Source organism: Ruditapes philippinarum, unplaced genomic scaffold, assembly GCF_026571515.1.
Source record: "Ruditapes philippinarum isolate M1 unplaced genomic scaffold, ASM2657151v2 ctg1293_1_1_1_1, whole genome shotgun sequence".
Taxonomy (NCBI): domain Eukaryota; kingdom Metazoa; phylum Mollusca; class Bivalvia; order Venerida; family Veneridae; genus Ruditapes; species Ruditapes philippinarum.
This window is the reverse complement of record NW_026866441.1, coordinates 169,472-186,911: the sequence shown is the minus strand read 5'-3', so window position 1 is coordinate 186,911 and position 17,440 is coordinate 169,472. Positions and strand designations below refer to the sequence as shown.

Below are 17,440 nucleotides of genomic sequence, written 5' to 3'. Positions count from 1 at the left end.
GACTGACAGACGGACGGACGGATTGACTGACGGACAGACGGACGGAAGGTAAACCTAAAGTCCCATCCGGTAAACCGGTAGGGGACTAAAAATATTGCCAGTCCCGTAATGTGAAATTAAACCTCTGTCTTGTGAATTTAATGCCTGTCAATGGAGATATAGAAATCGTTGCATAAACCATAATACATACATTAATGATAATAATTGTAGAATTTAGACAAAACATTTCAATCTACTTATTTAGGTTGATAATAGGTCCAGGAAAAGTAATTCCAAGAAGGACTTGTCAATTACGAAGAGTATTTCATGGGGAGTAATTATTTCCTGTCATGAAACGTATTGTGAGACTGAACATTCATAAAGTGCTTTTTCAGGGGTAAAATGACAATTATAAATAAGGGTTGCATACTTTATTTTTGGAAAATATCAAATGTTTACCAAAATGAAACGTTGTACTCTTCCATCCGGTTTAAAGTTAAAAAAAATCGTTGGCGTTTGAAACAAATATATCTAACAATCTATCACAGTAGCACTCTTTATGAATGGTGTTTTTTTATTTCTATGTAAAGTCAAAAATAGGGTTTTCAATAAACTTATTATGATTAACATTACATTTATTTAAATGATTTTTCGTCTTGCTTTATTAAACTGACATCCAACAATAGTATTAAACGTATGCACGTATATAACTGTTCATGGCCATTTGCTAAAAAAACACTGAATAAGAAACGATTAACCAAATAATAAATCGGGGATTTTTTATGACAATTAAAAAATTGATTTTCATATGACGAGTGAATTTAACTCGTATTATACCACAAAATCGTGATATGATATACAATAAAACTGATCTGATTACAGAGGTCAATATATTAATAATAAAACGTTATACATCATGTTTAAGGCATATGTTGAAATAGTATTTCAAAACCGAATAAACAACAGAATTTGTGAATAGGCTGTTCAATCCAGGAAAAAAGAAATACTCGTTCAGCTTAGCCCAATTGTTATCTTATTGGAAAAAAACTTCTGAGGCGTCACATGGCTTGGCCAGATAGCTAAAACACTATTGGAGAGGTTTTGTTTTATAGCAAAATCTATCTACGTTGACAAAATACTACAGGTTGAATAATTGGGATGCAAAAAATGATAAGAAAACAGTAACAACGTTTTTGGTCGTTATTTATCCAATAAAATGGAACCGTATCAGGATTCTGAGAGTAATTCAGACACACATTTGGGAATACTGAATGGAACAAATACGACAACAGATATAATGGACTATAATGGCGGTGGAATGGTTATTCCAACATATATGTACATACTTGTGAGTTTAGTTAATTCAATCATATTTATAATTGGAACGTTTGGAAATATTTTAGTTATAATTGTTGTGTTAAAAGTTCAAGAGATGCGGACACCAACAAATGTGTTCTTGCTCAACCTTAGCGTTGCTGATGTTTTTGTGCTTCTTGTGTGTCAACCAGCTGGGCTTCTGGAGTTTTTTGGGAAGGATAGATGGTTTCTAGGAGAATTCATGTGTAAGCCACTATATTTGTCTATCCATAAAACATCAAAAGTTGTTTCTTTTATGTTTTCTTATTTTACCAACTAATAACTGATTAAAAATGACATAACAAAGTTATAAAGAAAACAGGTTTGTAAATGTACTGCAATGAAACAAATTCTACAGACAGTAATATTATCTTAAGAAAGCTGTTTTGCTGTTTTATGTATTTACATATTAAGAGATAGAAAATGATATATTAGAATAAGAAATGTCAGTTATTTTATATATATAACTGGAAATGAGATTGAAGCGATACTTTTTCCAATTTGCATTGCATTGCAAGTATTTATATTAACAAAATTAACTGAAGAAAAATATAGATATTATTGTAATTATTGGTTGAGATCTTACTTTTTGTATATATATTTGTATACAACCAATTGAGAAAGGAATTTAGAGCTTATGATACAGGACTTGGGTTGAGAAATGATGATTGAATAATGTAATTGTGTAGAAATGTGTTGAGATTAAAGTTTTTTTTTTCAAAGTGCTCTTATTATGTTCGACAATAATTTAGACCTGCATATTAAATGAATTTACAAAAGAAATATTAATTGAGTTAAACACATTACTATGGACACGATGTACATTTTATATCTCAGTTATATGTATTTTTATTTAGTAAGAAAATATTATCTTAAGTATCCGTGAAAAGTGATCCTTTGAAACATTAAAAACAGCAAAATGACATGAAAATTGCAGATTCGGTTTGATTGAGTCTGTGCATGAGGGATAATTGGGATAATTTGGTATTTGTTCAAGACTCTCTTCCTTACAATCAACCCTTAACCCCTAAAGAAATAATTATTTGAGAACATTTAATAACACGTTAATAAATGCTTGTTCAGAAAACATTTCGGAGATTTGTAATTGTAAATTTAGAATAAAATTGATCGTTCTAATTCCTAAATTAAACATGTCAATTATTTGAGTAGCGAGATAATGCTTTAGTGCTTTAGCTAAGACACGCCGAGAATATTAGAAACATTTTTCATTTAATCTTTTAAGTTTATGACATATTCTTTAAGGAGAACTTCGTTTAAGTAATTTTTGCCAGAGTAAATAATGCGGAAAAATAAGAGTTTTGTAAAATATGTTTTTCGTGAAAATATTTGTAAAAAATGTATACGTCGAAGAAGTATCTCATAAACAAATAAATAAAAATCAATTTTCTAAAGTTATATTTAAAAGGTAGCACCATTGTGAAATTTAATAATTTGTAGAAACCATGCTTCTTATACAAAAAAAGATGAATACATATGAAATTTCGAACTGTCACAGTAAGTTTTAAATGAAAACTTAATTAAATCAAAATGCGTCTATGTGAAAATTAAAATGCAGGTTAAAAGTGTCATTTTATGTCGGCGATATAAAAACTTATTTCCTACAATAATACATCCCTAATGTATTACTCCTTTCTCCGTCATTCTGCCCAGTCCGACTTTGTTTTGTTCGGTGCCTTCCGGATGGCCCGAAAAACAATTTGGATGGGGGATATCGGGAGCATCCTCTTGTGAACGTCGCCTTGCCATGTTAATCTGTGTTCTATTTGCTTTCATGTTTTAAATTTTTACGACTATTATGACCATCTAAGTCGAAGACAAAATATATCTTTTAGATAAATATTAAGTTCAAATACTGCCAACATTGGCCTTCTACATATTATGTTATATTTTCCAGGTAAGGTCGTGCCTTTGTTGGAGAACGGCGTTCTACATGTCTCTATTCTAACAATGATAGCGGTGACACTAGAGCGATACATTGCATTGTGCCATCCTTTCAGTAATAGAATGTCTTACACTTTATCTTCAACCGTCAAAATAACAGTATGCATCTGGATAGTTGGATTTACCATAGCGTTGCCTTTTCTGTACATGACTGTACACGAAGATGCTCTGTTCTACGACGGAAGTCCAATAAAAGTATGTCGCACATTAATTGATGAAACATGGCGTTATATTTACACAATCGTGATGGCACTCCTTTTCTTTGTAATGCCTTTCTTTATTCTAATCGGGATATACTCCAAGATAATCAAACAACTTACGTCTGACACATTAAAGTCATTGTCAAAGAACGACAAAGCAACGTTAAATAGACTGAATTCAAGGAAGCAAGTAGTAAAGATGCTGATAATTATAATTGTTTTATTCTTTATGTCATTGTTTCCTATACGCGTTATCACGCTTTGGCTTATATTTACACCAAGCATGGACGTCACCAAGGTTGGACTTGAGGCATTTCTTAACATTATATCATGGGCAAGGATATTAATGTATGTCAACAGTGCGTGTAACCCCATCATATACAGCTTAACCTCATCTAAGTTCAAGATGGCGTTCAAAAAAGTATTGCGCCGAAATGGTAACACTCGTTTTACAGACAGATATACATCAAGGTACAATGGAACTGCAAATGTCCTCAGACCTGGTAAGTATCTGAATATATCACTGCACAAGTCATTTAAGTTAAACCATTAAATAAAACATTGCATCTATCTGGAAAATGGAAAAACAAAGCGCGTGCATACGACCAGTTGGTCATAAATAAGATAACAATAGATGTGTCAAACAGTTACAGTCGATTCTATGTCGCTCCTTTTAATCTGTTTAAATCGTATCATTTCTGCTTATTAGCGAAATAACTCGTTTAATTAGTAAAATATCGATATCGTAGGGTTTGAAAATATATACTCAAAGGGAAAGTAATTTGATAACGTTTCAAAATTTAACAAAACACTTTTTTTCTTTTTAATTTTATCTAATATTTAAATTTCTAAGACAATTTGCTATGAATAATTATTTATTTGTTGTTTTGTACAAACATTTGTCATGTTGTGAGAGTAAATAAAATTGTAACATTCGTCATGCGCCAAATAGTTGTTTTTATTTTGTTTTTGAAGTTGTTACCTATAGACGCACATATGCTGATAGAAGTGATGGATCTGGTAACAGAATGGACGATACTGCATATGTCTTGATCAAACTAACGATAATACCTCAGGAGAAACACGTTCATCCTTCATCTGGACACGAAACACCTGAAGACCAGCATACAACATTACGTGAACAGAATGAAAATAATCCATTGATCAAGTATAACACGGTGTCGAAACTGAAGGAATGATTTAAGCCCTTCTGAACCTTCACGGACAGGATTTTGATGTAATAAAGGAAAACATAGCATGCCTATTCTTTGAATAAAGGAAACTATTAAAGATGAAAATATTGTGACAGGAATTTATATAGTAATCAAAGATAAATTTGATAAACACCAGGTTGAAAAAATGTTGTTTATGTGCAATGAATCCTTAATCATCTAACGTGCAATGCTCTTAACAATCAACCTGAATGTTCTTTTCAGTTTTGAGACTTAAACTTGCTGCAATTGATTGTTAAGAATATCGGATTATATAATTCTGTCTGTCAGGTCAGTTTAGTTATCTATGTTAACGCCCATGTGAACAGATGTTTGGTCATATTTCAGCATTTTTATATATATTAACCGGCTTTTCTTAATAATAAATCAGTTATCAGAAATTTCTCAGGAAAATATGACGTAAGCATCATACGACGTCACGGATAACTGCGTCAAATTGTTTTTGACGGTAAAAAAATAGAACACCATTTAATTGATGAGTGCCCCTTTCAGAATTAAGATATTCAGATACATCGATAATCTTGTCATGACAGTGTTAAATATATCAAAGCTGTGACTATTTATTCTTTACCAAAATTTTTCCAATGCTGCATAATACAGTTTTAGCAACGAATTGTTGTCGACACATTGTTGTTACGTTTACCCTATTGCAAGGTAATTCACATCTGAAGATAAACATGATACATAAGAAATAACATTTTTTGACCGAATACCATCTAAAATCAGTTTGACTTCCTGTTAAACTTACAGGAAAGAATTGAATAGAAGAATAATTGTCATTGGTCATTTAAAATTACAAAGTGAAATATTGGAATCTCATTCTAGCAGAAAATGTAAAGGATATTTTTTGCAATTTCTAAGATAAAATCTGAAGGATATTTATAAAATAGTTGTACAGGAATAACATAACGTATGGACTTACGTACATTGTTTATTTTTATATATAATAAATGTCATTTTAGATTTAATAAGAATTACTTACACAATTATTAAAAACGAAATTTTAAAAGGAAGTTTATAAAATAAATGAGAAAGTTTTGTTGGCATAATAAATCTACGATGGAAAATACTAAGAAACACTGGCAATCTGAAAATCGTAAGTAATCTTTCTTATGTAAACACACTTTTGTAACAAATGACAGAATAATGAATGGGGCTTTCAATCTTTCAAAATGTAACACTGTAAGAGGTATGTGTTCCCAATTGAACCTGTTGTGTTTCGGTAAATTTAAAGGAATTCAATTTGTAACACCAACATCTGCGCAGTCGATAGGAAATTGCATATATGGATACTTGAATAATATGCAAAAATATATGAAAATTATAAACATTATATCAATTGAAATATCAATGAATATATAACATATTAGAAACTGAAGGTACCTGAAACTGTCGGATTTTTTGGGTGTGATTTTCGATATATTTAATTTGTAAACTTACAGGATCATGAATTTATTGGTGGTCCCGGTATTTGGTCAAAATTGATATATGTGAAACAAACTCAGCAAGTTCTTATGTAAAAAAACAAACTGTTCACATGAATATGTAATGAGATTTAAACACATAAAAATGTTTGTTTTTTATACTCATTATGACGATTTTTTGCCGAAAAAGTATTAGACTCATCACCTTTAAAACTGCAACAGTGAAGAAAAGGACGGATTTTATAGTTTGGCACTTGAATTAAAAGAAACATGACTGTCTCTTGTATAATTTGCGTACACAATCCTCAAAAGGTTCCAATATTGGTTATTCATTTTGCCTATATTAGGTACAGATGGGTTTATGTGTACAAACCATGGAATCCTTATTTCCATTTTTTTTCTGTCTTTTGTTACCAATGTATTCCTAAATGCTAATCATGTAATTATTGCTCCTTGCACTTTATTAGTGTCTTTACCCAAATAATTATGTTATTTGATATGGCTTGTCTGTCCCATTTAGCTTGGCAAAAGAGAATAACAGACGGAGACATGACGAATATTCAATACACTGATTTGTAACAAATTTATACGCGACAGTCTCCAGTATTTTTGTATATTTTATATGTATTATCATCTAAATAGGTTACGCTTGTTTTTTATATAAGTAAGTTAAGTTTCATTAATTTGGCGCGTGTTCTTTACAGAAAGTAAAACGCTCAGAAATAGAGGCCCTATTGATGTTTTTATCACATGAATTAAAAGGAGAAAAACAAATTGTCCCATAAACGAAGAAGCAAAAGTAAATTCCATTTCGGTGCCCGAAGCTGTTTTTTAATCTTGAATATAGATCTAGAAGTCGTATAGTATTGATAATTCCATTGTTATAGTTAATATACAATCTGCAGAAATATTTGTAAAACTTTGTGGTTTTCTTATAAAATTTGTAACATTTTAGGATACAAAATCCTAATGAGGTGTGTCAAAATAGGATGATATATGTTCTGTGATTTGACGGAAACCCTCCCAGAGTTACCGAATGGAACTTTAGTTTTATATAGTAATTAAATATTAAGTAACATTAACACAATTGAACAAAAGTTTTTGCTAGTACTTGCGATTCCCAATGTTGAGAGTGTTATTATGCAGGAATAAATTAACTTACAATAATCTAGTTCATTAAAAGTACATAATCATCAAGGGCAAGTAGATTTCATATTTGGCTTTCTTTTAAAGATTAATGACTGATGTTAATATAATACTTTTACTATTTGAATGTTTTTATCCAATAATATTTGATTTGCATTATTTACTTTATTATGTACAATGTTTATAAAAAAAAAATTTAGTTAATGAACACATGTGAACTGTGCCGAGACAAAATTGTACTTTACGAAAACAGACGTAAACCTTTATTTAAATAATTGTTTAGCCCCTCCTTGAAAACAGGCTATTGTGTTGAATATTTTTACATACAATCAAAACATCGCGAAACAAGGTCTTCAAGGCAGAATGTCTACAAAATCTAATTAAACGGTAATGTTAACAGATGATGTAATTTTGATGCGCTCGATATGACGATAGTCTGTAAAAATTCCCAGGAGAATTGGTACAATAAATCTTCAAATAAAAATGATAAATATAAGCTTTTGATTGATGATAATATTCTTCCACAATAACTAATAAGTTTGTCGCTAATGATGATGTATAGTCAAGTCACCTGCCATAAACTGAGACTAAAAGTCACTGTGTAGCAATTAACCAAATTTAATGGTTGATAGACATGAACCGGTTAAACAAATGAGGCAACGTGTGCATCAGAGGGCTTATCTTCAAGCATGTCTATCGTCTGTCTGAGTACGAGCTTACTGTAACCTTGATTGAGTATTTTACTGATATTTAATGATCAGGAACAAGATTAGATTTTAATTTAAAAAGTCATATATTTTCCATTATTTATCCTCATAGATAAAAAACTTATTCATATTCATTTGATAAAAATGGACTTGAAATGGCATGTAAATGAAATGTTAGATTTAATTGATTATTTAAATAGATATGAGTATTATAAAATCAATTTTAGTTAAAATATAAAACTATTAAAATGAAATCAGGCGTATTTGATCCTTATCCTAATCCTTTCTTAGTGAAAATGAGGCCAGGGCTAAGCAATATATCGATTGTCATATCAGAAACACCAGTTCTTTTCACCATTTGTCTGGCCAATCCAGTCAAACTTTAAACCAAGTTATCGTTCTAAGTTTAACCATTTACCCCATGAGCATATTGCGAAAAATTGCCATTTTCACTGAAAAGCCTCCTGTAACAAGTTCAAACTGCTATGAAAGTATGAAAAATGCTTCAATACTAATGAAACTTGGCACAAATGTTGACTACACCATAGCCTCTGTAACAGCATGCTCAATGGTAAATTTCCTGTTACCATGGCAATGGGGGGACGTCTCAAAATTGCCAAAAATCACTATTTTGCATTGTTTTTTTCCATCAAAACTGAGTTCAAAGTGCTGCAACTTCTCAATGAATTGAGATAGAGTAAAAGGCTTTTCAGCGTCGGTTACTAGCTACCCTAAGATCGACCTGAGGCCATTTTTAGCCTGTCACATGTCCAAAATTTTCTTGGAAATGAGGGGGACTCCGCCCCCCTTCAAACCCCCCCAAACAGAAGGGGGCACATCACCCTTCTGCCAACCCCCTGATGTAATATTTGGATGGGGGACGGCGCCGAAAAAGTGGTCACTTTTTTTAACAGCATTTCTCAAAAGAAAAACAGTGTTTGGGGCTTAAATAGGGCATTTTTTCACTGTTTGAGGCCTCAAAAAGGGGGGGGGGGCAAAAAGCCGTCGAAACACGCTTATATAAGGGAAAAGGTTAAGTATCGCAGCAAAAAGGCAAAAAAATTGGTTTCCTGCTCATGTTAAACGTAATCAAAAGTTATAAATGTTTGCAAAACTATTGCGTTTGTTCCACAGGTCTACAAATGAGTATTTATGTTTAACTTTATGTAACAGGGTCGTGAAAATGCAATAATAACGCCATAAACTTTTCAGAAGTTCCACGCGCAAATGATTTATTCCGTCCATAAGTTTGAAAAGCTTAAAATAAATCATAACAGTTACTTTCAATTGACTAAGTAAAACACACAGTTAAATGAAAGTTCTCTAACAGGCCCTTAGCATAAAGATAACATTGGATTCCTAAGAAACTTGGTTTGTTGTGATATTAAAAACAAAATTTGTGATACAAATGTATTCTAAATAAGTATCTGCATTTGCATACCGGGTAAATCCTCATTATAATTCAGAGTCAATCAGATATCCGGTAAACTAAATAGTTTTGTAATACAAAACTGGATAAATATTAAAATCAACGCTATGTCACTAATGTTAAAGAAAGAGAATTAACGTGACTGAAAACTAATTTCAATCAGCGTTTCTTTGAAATTCTAACAGGTTGTCAGAAAATGTTTTGCAGAAAATTACTATATCTCTATTTTAATTTTTTTTGCACTTTAATGGGTCAATGTAATAAATCAATTCAAACGGCTTCGGTTGCCTTAATCAATCAAAGAGGTAATGTCCTTTAAAATGCCTAAGATAGAGTAGTAAGAAGTATTTCATTAGAAATTTCCAAAGATTGTGTCGTGTAATTATAAAGCAAACGCGTTTTTTTATGACACTTAACCTGCATGTGTGTCATTTTCAACTTCACAAATCTGTTTAATGTTGGTTCATTCGCAATCATTTATGTATAAGTAGCCTAAAGAACTAATTTAAAACTACAAGTCTATAAAAGATGTTAACGAAGAAATATATCCTAAGGCTTTTCGGAATTCACCATTAAGTGAAATTTCCAAATAGCTGATTTGATTTGAGAATTATAGTAAAATGTAACATTTGAGTGTTAACTGAAAAAAAGGTATTTTCAAACACATATGATGTGATTAGATGGAGATTCCATAGGGGCGGGGGGCAAATTTTACTAACATTATGGTCAAACATCAATCTGCTGAATATATCTATAAGTGTTGATTGGCGGGAAGATCCTTGATCTTTTTTGAGTTTATTTTCTTATCAGTTGACGAACTTTTATCGGGTATAGATGACAGATAAGTTCTAAAGAGTTTTCCGTTTCCTGGACCGGCTTAAGCGGTTTTCACATTAGTTTTTCTGTACTAACAGTTCGATAGAGTTTTTATGGCAAGTTAAATAAGAAAGCACATGATGCATTGGAAACATATAATTGTTTTACTTCTTTAGAAAGGACAAATATGAATTATATAAAATTTAGAAATAGACAATTCAGTTGCTAGAAATGGGCACTGTGAAGTGAAGCTATTTGCTATTAAAGTAGGATATTGTAAACATTTAGACTTCCATTGAAAAATACTAAATCACTATAATTATAACTGTATCATTTCCAAAAAAGCAACGTTAAGGTTATTGGCAAGTGATATTTTTTTGGAAACCACTAAAGTACACCAAAAAAAGAACAACCCTTGAGAAATAAAAATAAACTTTTTATAGGGAATAAAGAGCCTTTAGAAACTCACGAAACATGTAACCAAATACTTAAAGAATGAACAACGCATTTCTCAATATTTTATTAAATGACACAAAGTTTATAATTGAACTTCTTGATAAAACCGTGTCAGGAGTAAAACAAATATAGGGCATATGCCTTCAATACTTGTTGTCAAAATTAAGGGAATCTCAAAGATCCACCCACCTCTTATTCACACAAGAGTGAAATATTTTTGTGACAGAGAGACTAATTTGTTGGAGGTTATCAGTTGCAGTTTGTAAATAATTGTTTCAGTTCTGAAGCGTACGTACTAATATTATGCATGTGCGTTAAGTGAAGATTTGGTAAAAGTTCAGTTAAAATGTTAAAAATGTTATGATTTGTTGATTAAGACTTAGCCAGTTTTATTTGTCGACTGACAACATTTATATTTATGAAAAAATGATGGAACGGCAGACACCAACTGACAATTAGTTTTATCTGAACGTACTCCACTGCACTTTGACAATGTTAGAGAAATAAAAAGATAAAATAGAAAGAACAAATGTAGGAGGAAAATATTAAAAACGTATTAATCCTAATTAGATTGGTTACCTTACGCAATAAGATACTGAACATTTGATTTTCCGTCTACACTTTTTCCGATTTCAAATGAATGCCTTATATGTATAAAAACAGATTCAAATTTTTTTTACTTCTTTCTTTGTTGTCAATTAAAGCTTACAGACAATTACATAGTTTGTTAAATTATTTCTCTCTAAGAACTTGAATAAAAATAATTTGAACTAAACATTAATTGATCATACACGATACACGTTCTGATAATCATAAACTTTCTAAAGTAAGGAAAGAAAGTGTTAAAATTTTTTCACTAATTTAAATATTTAATTTACTGAATTCACGATGTTTTAAGTGCTATGACATTAGATAATGATTTTATAGTATGGCAAGGAAATCGTATTTACAAATGCTCGATACTATACATCACCAAGTTCTTTGTTTAGCATTAAAAGCATTTCGGACTTCTTTATCACACTTTTGTCAGATTTTTATGCTGGAGGAAGAGAACCCTCCCGTTATCAAGGTCGAGTTAATCTTTCTCTTCAATATATGCAGCTAGATTATCGTCAAATTGTAAAATTCCCGGTTAAAAAAAAACAAATAATTTTTTAAACCAAATTTAAACAAACCAAAGGAAATAAAACCATTAGGCCTTCGAGTAAAATAGTTTAGAAAACATTAAAACATACCCCAAATATACTCTACGAAATCTCGAATTAGTAGATTTACAAATACTTAGAAGTTAAACTGAATTTTTCAATTTTAATTCTCCCGAAATGTTCAAAGAAATTAAACTCCAAAGAAAAATATAAAGTTTTTTTCGAAATTAACATGGACGAATCCAAGGATGGTTGCAAAGTAGGTGCAGCAGTCTTTGAAAATCATTTTACGACAGGACTAAAACTACCTGACTATGCACCAAATATATTAAATGCAGAAGCGAATGTCATTGTTCTAGCATTGTCATACATTTCACAGCATAATGAATAATAAATTTGTATTTTCTTTTTCAGATTCACTCCCCGTGTTGTCATCAATTAAAACAATCGAAAGTCCGATAATATTATGCTTGCGATTTCATGATATTTTAAAAAATCTAAGTCAGTCAAATTATGCCACAGAGGAATACAATGAAATGAAAAAGTACATGCGTAGGCTAAAAAGGGTCCTTAAATTCTCAACCTGTAGATTTATCGTTACCAAATAGTGATTTTAAACCCTCAGTAAGTACATGTAAACTTATTTAATCCGAATGGAGATCAAATTGGGAGAAATTGGGACAAAAGTGTATCAAACAAACTTCATTATATCAACCCTTGCCTTGATAAAATACCATCTTTATCTCTCCTTAACCGTACTTCTTAGATATAGAATTGGACATACTACAGTTACACATTCTTTCCTTTTTGTATAGCTGTCAATGAATATTTTACTGTCAAACATTTCCTTCTTGAATACTATGATCTTGCACATGTTCGTGATAAATTTTATCAAGTCAATTCACTAACAGAACGTTTAACTGCAGTTCTATCCAAAACCCGGATTGATTACATAAGGAGTCTTAAGATTAAAGGCATGACCATCCAAACGGGCACTATAAGGAACTGAAAAATTGACAACATAGGTCACGTATATACCTTAAAGGACACCTGTATGTAAAATTTGAACACACTTTACCGAACGGAAATCGAGTTATAGCCACTCTCTAGATTTAATCTTGGATGTTAAAAGGGCCCTTTTTCAGATATGAAGAACCTTTAAGAAACCTTTATATAATCAATCTACAATATAATCCTCATGAAAAATGTGTTTGGCAAGAAACAAAATGTAACATCCAGCTAACAATCGACATAAGCAAAATCATTGCTTCTACTCAAAATTTATTAAATATGTATAAAAATGTAATCCTACCCCACTAATTTTAAACACCTGTTTGACCAATTTCCTACATAGAGAGCTAATTAAGAAAAATTCCCTAAAAACTAAAATGAGTGCCTGTTTTCAAATTTTACCTAAAATTTTCTTAAAAAAGTATATCGGTTGATCTTGTAGAATATTAAATACAGTTTACTTTTACAGTCTAGTTCTGATTTTATTGCACTTTGAAAATAGTAGGTACTATATTTGTTATAAGATTTGAGCATTATTTAGCCAATAAATACCTATGTTTATTAAATATTAAAAATTAAAAAAAATTTCTTCCCACAGGGATTATGAGAGATACATAAATAATGTTAAAAGAAAAAAAAAGAAAAGAAAAAAGTTTAAACCATGGCCCAAAGTTTCAATGCATTTAACAGTACTTCTACCTGTTTGAATACTTTTCAAAGCGGAGGAAATGCATTAGGATGGTCATACCTTTGCTCATTTTAGGCCTACTTATTGCTAGTGATAGGCAGGGTATGACCAGAAATGTGTCAATGTCGCCGTTTAACCAAACCAAATGGACAGAAAGAATAATACGTCAACCAGATGAAATGGGAAGATGAATACGTCAACCAGATAAAGGTGGAAGAAAAATATGTCATCCAGATAAATGAAGAAAATAATACGTCAGCCAGATAAAGGAGAAAGAATCAACCAGATAAAGTTGATCTCGCGTCTATTATTTTGTTATGTACAATGGTAATATATTAAATCTATCTCTTATGAAATCTCCGATTAAAATTAATTTAATATCTTTTCTGCAAGGAATAATGAATATAATTTTATACTGGTTTATCAATGTGAAAGTTGGATATAATCAATTTCACGGGAAATTTCTTGGGAAACGAAATCGCATGTCAAAAAGTTATACGTGATTTTTTAATGACCCAACAATTATAGGATTTACAGAAGACAAAGTCTATAATTGAAAATAAATGTTAGTACGTTATGTCGAAATGCCAATATTATCAGCATTGCTTTAGTGAAGTTTATTTTGAATAACACATTTTGTTACGTTATTTCGTTGTTACACTGTCTTAAATGAGGACTTCTTTTTAAGGATATTTCATGTTAGATCTTGAATTCTGTTTAAACAATGCTAGGTGTTGTGGACGGTAGCTTGCATATTCCAGTACCGTTTCTGTCGTTTTTGGCGCGTTCTTTAGGGTTTTCTTTTTTTACAACTTTACCGTCAATCAGCCTTGTAGAGGCCGTAAAAACTCGCCCCGTATATTCATCAAAAATGTTATATTTCCGATTCTTGAAGATCTTTCAGCGTGACAGTTTTCTTGCATTTGTGGTACTCTAATTTTAATCTTTTCTGCCTTTTCTAGTTTGCTGGTTCCTATATTTATAGTTGTCAATGAGTACTGTTTAATCACCCTTATGATGTGTTGCCTCTTTTTTACATTTGTCTTTGAGGGTTTGTTTGTTATATGCTGCCTTCATAATCTCTGATTCAATTTCATCTAGTTTTGCTCATATATTTCTCGTTGTGCTTTTACTTTGGGATTATACGTCGCTTTTCGTGCGTTGGCGCCGACGTGTCACATTACATGTTGCATAGGCACTGCTGTATGAACACATCTGCGGATGTTTCTTAATTCAAAATATTACCATTTCATGTAAAATGTTGACTTCTGCTTAAGTCGGCGCCAGGGTGCGTGGACGGTAGCCTTCACAAAGAGGCTTTTACTTACGTGGTTTAAAAGTACGATGTTGTCACGATGAAATGTTTTATCAGTTACATGTAGATACAATGGCATCACTTTTAGCTAGGCTGTGTAAAAATGTTTCTTTTATACCTTGCTTTTATAATCTAAATATGTTTGCATTTTTATCGATATTCATATTTTCCATAAAGAGTAATTATCATGTATATAGAAATAATTGTTAAAACTTAAATTTCATGAAATGATGCTAACCACTTTAAATATCTTTTGCCCGACTAAAAAAACCGTGCTATTTTAGAAAGTCAATAACCTAATTTCTCTCTCAGAACGTGAATAAAAAATAATTTAAATTACAGATTAATTGATAACATGTTATGATAATTATAAACTTTCTAAAATAAGGAAATTTATTGTAAAATCGCATGTCACGAGGCCATATAGATGGGTTTTTTTATTCGTCAACAATTACAGAATTTACAGACGACACATTCTATAATTGAAAAGAAATGTCAGAAGTTTATGTCAAAATGCCAATGGTTTTAGTGTTGTAAGACCCTTAATTGGTATGTTTGGGTAAATTGTTGGTGTAACTAAGTACATTAGGTGCATTGCTTCATTGAATTCTCCCTAAATACCGGAAGCTGGCAATACACGTCAAAACAACATCAAAAATAACTTATTTGTTTTACTGAACTACAGTTTTTTACTTCGTGAATTAACTTTACTTTACTTATTATACTTTACACTTTACTTTGCTTTACTTTACAGTTTAGTTTTCTTTACTTACAGTGAATTAGCACTTCCCAAAAGAAGCTTAGTAATAACCTGTAAATAGTAATTATAAAACAATATTCAATTGTATCGTTAAATACTATGAGAGTTTGATGCTTTGTTTATTTCTCATTTTTTGTGAAAATTAACTGTTCATAATTCAACAATAATAATTTTAAAATTTAGTCTGTATACCATTTAAATTGAACAGCTGGTTGACGAGCTAGTCCTATGAATATTGCCTTTGCATAAGACAGGTACTCTCTCAAAATTGATTGACAGTAATTGTAACAAAGCATTGGCAATAGAAATTCGTAATCTAGCAAACACTAGATGAAATATTTAATCATTGCTAACATATTGCCATGTAAACTGAAACCTTTTAGAGTGAGTTGGTTCTTAAAGGTAAAAAGGTTCAAAATAGTTTCAGTCGGTATTGAATTTAAATTATTTTTTTTAATATGTATAATCAGTATAATAAAAGAAACGCTTTCCTTAGCTTTCGATATTTGGTCTTCCTCTGAAACAAACATTATAATTCATATTTTGTATGATCTTTCAACTATTTTCTTATTCCAGAATATCAAATCTGTAATCACTTATAAATAAATACATTTCATGTTTAACATATCTCACGTATGACTTCAAATAGCGCAATAATATTATATGTCCAATTTTTAGATATCCTTTTAACAGGTTTGATTTTTTTTGTTGCAAATAGCAATGATAAAAAACAAAAATACAAAAATCTAAAAAAAGCGATAACTATATAAATGATAATAACAACATAATAATATAAGGCTGTATTGCTCCTTTTTAATCTAAAAAGGACGAACCAATCTGAATATTATTACATAAAAAAGACTAAACTTGAACTTCATATTTTCCTCATTTTATAACTTCATCTGCATATCATTTAAATTGAATAACTGATTAACTAGTTAGCCTTATGAGCATTTCCCCTGCGTATGACAAATACTCTCTCCAACTTGGTTGACAGCAATTTTACTTGGTTATTTGAACAAAACACTAACAATTGAAAATAGTTATTTAGCAAATCTACACATGTGTTTAGAAGCTGAAATATCCTCTTTGATTCCAAAATTGTGTCTTCTTTTTGCAAGTTTGACACTTGCCAGTTCGCAACAATTTCAATGGGAATGTTTAATGCCTCCTACGAAAGTGCATGTATTAACATTGGAACAAAAGAAGCAAAAATTCAAATAACAATGTGTAGTTGTCTAGGCAAACACTGTATTCTGTATAATTAAAAGTGAAAAAAACAAAAACAAAAAAAACCTTTCCTAAAAATGAATCCGTCTGTCGTTAAGAGCGCAATCAATAAAATAATTAAAACGATAAGAAATTATCAAAATAAAATCGAAATTCAATCAGCATTAATCTTCATTTTTACTGATGATAAACTTTATTATTAAGCAAGATAGACATAAAGCTATAAAACTTTTTTCAATTGTCGTGGTATATCTCCGAGGAATAATTACATCACTGCATTGTGTATTTGATTATTGTATATTTTCTATTGATAATTTGTTTCTATTTTTAATTTAGAAATAACAAACGTTATGGTGACATGATATGCTTTCTATTTAGGTGATCGTAAATATAACATATCGTACTTTTTGACAATATAATAAATTATGATCATTTATCTAGAATATTTTCTGTAAACTGGAGATGTATTTGTAATTAAGGGACGCTATACAAATAATTTATACTGCATATTGCAACATTGACGCTGAAACTAAAAGCGACGTGTATTTCTAAAATGTCCCCTTCCGCCTTTTTTATATGTAGAA

General features: G+C 30.7%; 1 protein-coding gene across 1 annotated transcript; it reads left to right on the top strand.

The window, feature by feature from the left end:
- The first annotated feature begins 1,195 nt into the window (after positions 1-1,195).
- Positions 1,196-4,696, top strand: LOC132732464 (galanin receptor 2a-like). The gene is made up of 3 exons (XM_060718882.1): positions 1,196-1,541; positions 3,251-4,000; positions 4,473-4,696. The coding sequence occupies exons 1-3, from the start codon at positions 1,196-1,198 to the stop codon at positions 4,694-4,696; spliced, it is 1,320 nt and encodes a 439-aa protein (XP_060574865.1).
- Positions 4,697-17,440: the final 12,744 nt, after the last annotated feature.